Genomic DNA, 3,652 nt, shown 5'->3' with positions numbered 1-3,652 from the left:
CGAGGCGCCGGCAGAGGAGGCGGCGGCAGGACGCGGTGGCGGCGGCGGAGGAGGCGGAGCTTGCGGCGGCGCTCGAGGAGAGCGCGAGGCTGGAGGACGAGAGGCGGGCGGCGGAGGCACAAGGGCCGTCGTCGGCTGCAGAGGCGCCGGCTCCGAGGGAGGAGGAGCCGCCGGCCGACTTCATCTGCCCGATCACGACCGAGCTCATGAGCGACCCGGTGATGGCGGCGGACGGGCATTCGTACGAGCGGTCGGCGATCGAGCGCTGGCTCGCGACCAAGTCGACGAGCCCGATGACGGGCGAGGCGCTCGTGCACAGCTTCCTCGCCCCCAACCACACGCTGCGCCGGATGATCCGGGAGTGGGAAGAGGCGAACGCACGCTGAAGAGCGCGGCGCTTGCGCCGCCCGCCACCGTCGGCCGTCGGCAGCGGCTCACACCGTCCCACCCGGTGGGACAGGGCCGGAGCAGGTCCAGGTGGGGACTGCTGAGACTACGCGCCCTGAGAGGACAGCGATCTCGTTGTGCATGGAACAAAAGCGAGAGTCGGCGCCCGTGCGGTTTCTTTTTGCGGTGCTTTTATTTTTCTTTTTTGCACAGGTCACGGCGCGGTGCGTGCCTCGCTGGTTTTCCCGGGTTCGCATGCACGGTCGGGAGCGACGAGCAGCGCCCTCGGAGCCGGCTGCGGACGGCAAGCCTTACTCGAAGAAGAAGCTGAAGCCAAAGAAGGTTCGAGCGGCTGACGTGCTCGGGCCAGCGCAGCCGAGCCGGAGGCAGGACAAGGTCGAGGCAGCGGAGCCAGCCGTCGTAGCAGCGCCAGCGCAGGAGTGCGATGGCGCACCCATGAGTAAAAAGGAGGCGCGGAGGAAGGCACGCGAGGCGGCGGCCGCCGTGGCGGCGGAGGAGGCGGCCCGTGCAAAGGCGGCTCGCGACGAGGCCGCCTCCGCAGCCGTCGAGGCTGCAGACAGGCTTCGGGCGGCGCTGAACGCGGCCTCGGACGAGCAGGGCTCCTCCTCCTCAGAGGAGGAGGAGGAGGAGGAGGAGGAGGCTGGCGGCGCGCCTTGCAATGCCTTCTCCGGCCTGCTCCTCGGCGGGAGCGACGGCGACGAGACGAGCAGCGGCGAGGAGGAGGGCGAGGAGGACGGCGGTGCCGCCGTGCGGGCTGGCGGCCGCGTGCCTGCCGTCGCCGCGGCCGCGCCTCCGCAGCGCGACACCACGGTCGAGGAGGCGCTCGCTGAGGCGAACGCTGTCGCGGCCAAGCAAGAGGAGGCGGCAGCGCAGCGGCGGGCGAGAGCCGTCCAGGCGCCAGAGGCGGCAGCGGGCGAGGAGGGCGCTCGCCCGCCGCCGTGGCCGGTGATGGCGATGGAGGCGGTCGAGGCGGCGGCGCGGAGAGGAGACGGCGAGGGCGGAGGGGCGAGCCTCGCTTGGGTGAAGGGGTACATTGCCGCGCGCTGGTTCAGCACGACGGCCGCGACCGCGGCGGGCAGGCCGCTCGAGGAGGGCTGCAAGGTTGGCCAGGCGGCCGCCGACGACCCGGGCGCGGTGCGGCCGTGGAACGCCGGCGGTCCGTACCGCGGCAAGTTCGAGACGGCGCGGAGACGGCGAGTGCGCGGGGCGGAGACGCGGCCGAGACTTTGTCACTCGGCGTCGGCATGTGGCGTATAGGCTGTTGGGGTGCGAGGAGGCGACGCGCGCCTCGACAAGGCGCTGGCGCAGGCGGTTCTGTCGGAGGTGCCGCCCGCACGACCGCAGGCGCCTCTTCCCTGAACCTCTTCTGAACTGTCCTTTTGGGCCGTTCCTTAGGAGCTGCTGCCGCCCGACCGGAAAGGCCGCTACCGACTCGCTCAGCGGCCGGAGCGGGAGGGCACGCCGGAAGGGAGGCCGGCGACGGGCGATATGAGACCGCTCACTGCGGAGGAGAGGGAGGAGGTGCGGCGGCAGCTGCGCGCCACGCTGGAGGAGCGAAAGGCGAGCCGGGAGGGCCGCGTGTGACCTCGGTGTTTCAGCTTGAATCCGTTCGGTGTCCTCTGTCTCTGAAACCCCTAGTGAAAACCACGTGTACGACCGCGGTTCGTACGGTAAAGCCGTACACACAATTATCATATGAGAGCACCTGCTATGACCGCCTATGGAGCTACAGAGCCCAAGGTGTGTGCGTGGCCGCTCACAGTTAGGATATGGCGGGCTTAGCACACATGCAGGCTGGATGCAGGAACCCAAATCCGCGAGCGCAAAGACGCCCACTGATCTGTCTACTAGTACTACCTTTCACGTGACTGGCATGGCATACACGGGCTGGAGGCTGTGGAGCGCGACTGTCGCACCGCCGCCGCCCCCTCCAACAAGGCCGCTGCCCTCCCCAAACGGAGGCTGCATGCAGCCCTGGGCTCTGTGGCCGCCGCCGTTGAGATGGCCGGAGTAGTGGCCGTCATCGGGAGCCCCGAGCAGGAAGGTGCCCCACAGCGAGTGGTTGGCCCACGGCTTGCAAAACATCCTGTCCTCCATGAAGACGCCGTCAGGCACGATGGAGAGCACGCGCTGGTAGTGGGTGAGCCTGGCAACATGGTTGCCGTCGAACCACTGCTGCACGGGCGTCAGCCTCGTTAGGACGCCTCCGCCCTTCTCCTGCGCGTACGAGACGTTGCTCGCGCGTCCCATCCTTCGATGTGCCTTGCACACCACCTTGGAGTTCCTGACGTGGCACCGGTTGATGCCGACGGAGAAGTGGACCTTCTCTACGCGCGGCTCCGTCTCCATCAGCGCCAAAAGAGCGAACAGGTCGAATTTTCTCTTCACTGGCATGTCGTTTTGCAGGACGGCGACGAAGGGGGTGCTCACGCCAGCCATACCGGCCCTTATGGAGCCGGATAGGCAGGCACGGTGAGGCAGCTCAATCACCTGAGCCCCGTGCGGCAGCTCGCCGCTCGCCTTGTCGATGGACTGGCGTTTGTACGCGGCGTAGGCGGCCGCGTCGGCCTCCTTCGAGCAGTGCGGTGCCAGCCTGAGGCCGGGGCTGATCGATGCACCTGAAGGAGGGTGGCACTCCTTTTGAGAGCATGGAGGGGACAGAGCACGAGGGTGTGCACCCATAGCGTCTTCAGTCACTGGTCGGGCTGTTCTCAGTAATTAACCAACGCCAGCGCACCGTCAAACACGAGCCGAACGCGTTCGGCGAGCAAAGGAAGGATTCGCAGCGAGGCGAGGGTGATGGAGAGGAACCCGTAAGCCATGTGCGGGCCAGGTGCGTCAGTCACGATGGTGGTGATGTTGGAGTTCCTGCTCGTGCTGTTTGCGTCGGTCAGGCGCGATGGCGCCGAGAGACTGAGTGCGCGCCGGCGCTTCCACCGTCGTGACGAGGGCTTTACCCACGTCGGCGGCTGCTGGGTCAGCGGGGTGAGTTCGAGCAGGACGAGCATGCGGCGCTTGCGCACGGGCGATGGGCTTGACTATGGACGTCGGCTACGCCCGTCCCCCGACTAACAGTTCGCGCGACAATAAGGAATTCAAGCACGACCCTGGACGAAGCCGTGCTACTCGAGTAGAGGAGGTCCGGGGCATGGGGAGGGAGCAGCTAGTCCACGAATACCGCCGCCTCTGCATCACCGGTTTCCGTCTGACCACGGGCAGAGGAGTGCAGTCAGTAACCGCACAT

At 67.7% G+C, this 3,652-nt stretch overlaps 3 protein-coding genes across 3 annotated transcripts in view; 2 read left to right on the top strand and 1 right to left on the bottom strand.

The window, feature by feature from the left end:
• Positions 1-386, top strand: part of EMIHUDRAFT_242876 (hypothetical protein) — a gene marked incomplete at both ends in the record, with an annotated part of 2,548 nt that extends 2,162 nt beyond the window's left edge. The window contains one exon of the mRNA XM_005771757.1: positions 96-386. Within this exon, the coding sequence (XP_005771814.1) occupies positions 96-386 (291 nt within the window). The remainder of the gene's footprint in view (positions 1-95) is intronic.
• A 256-nt stretch (positions 387-642) lies between these two features.
• Positions 643-1,992, top strand: EMIHUDRAFT_117970 (hypothetical protein; the record flags this gene model as incomplete). The annotated part of the gene is made up of 3 exons (XM_005771756.1): positions 643-1,605; positions 1,666-1,731; positions 1,804-1,992. 3 exons carry the CDS (start codon positions 643-645, stop codon positions 1,990-1,992), a joined length of 1,218 nt encoding a protein of 405 aa, XP_005771813.1.
• A 276-nt stretch (positions 1,993-2,268) lies between these two features.
• On the bottom strand, positions 2,269-3,416 carry EMIHUDRAFT_242874 (hypothetical protein; the record flags this gene model as incomplete). The annotated part of the gene is made up of 2 exons (XM_005771755.1): positions 2,269-3,026; positions 3,146-3,416. The coding sequence occupies 2 exons, from the start codon at positions 3,414-3,416 to the stop codon at positions 2,269-2,271; spliced, it is 1,029 nt and encodes a 342-aa protein (XP_005771812.1).
• Between the last annotated feature and the right edge of the window lie 236 nt (positions 3,417-3,652).

Source organism: Emiliania huxleyi (assembly GCF_000372725.1).
Source record: "Emiliania huxleyi CCMP1516 unplaced genomic scaffold EMIHUscaffold_371, whole genome shotgun sequence".
NCBI classification, from domain to species: Eukaryota; Haptophyta; order Isochrysidales; family Noelaerhabdaceae; genus Emiliania; species Emiliania huxleyi.
This window is presented reverse-complemented; position numbering and strand designations above follow the sequence as displayed.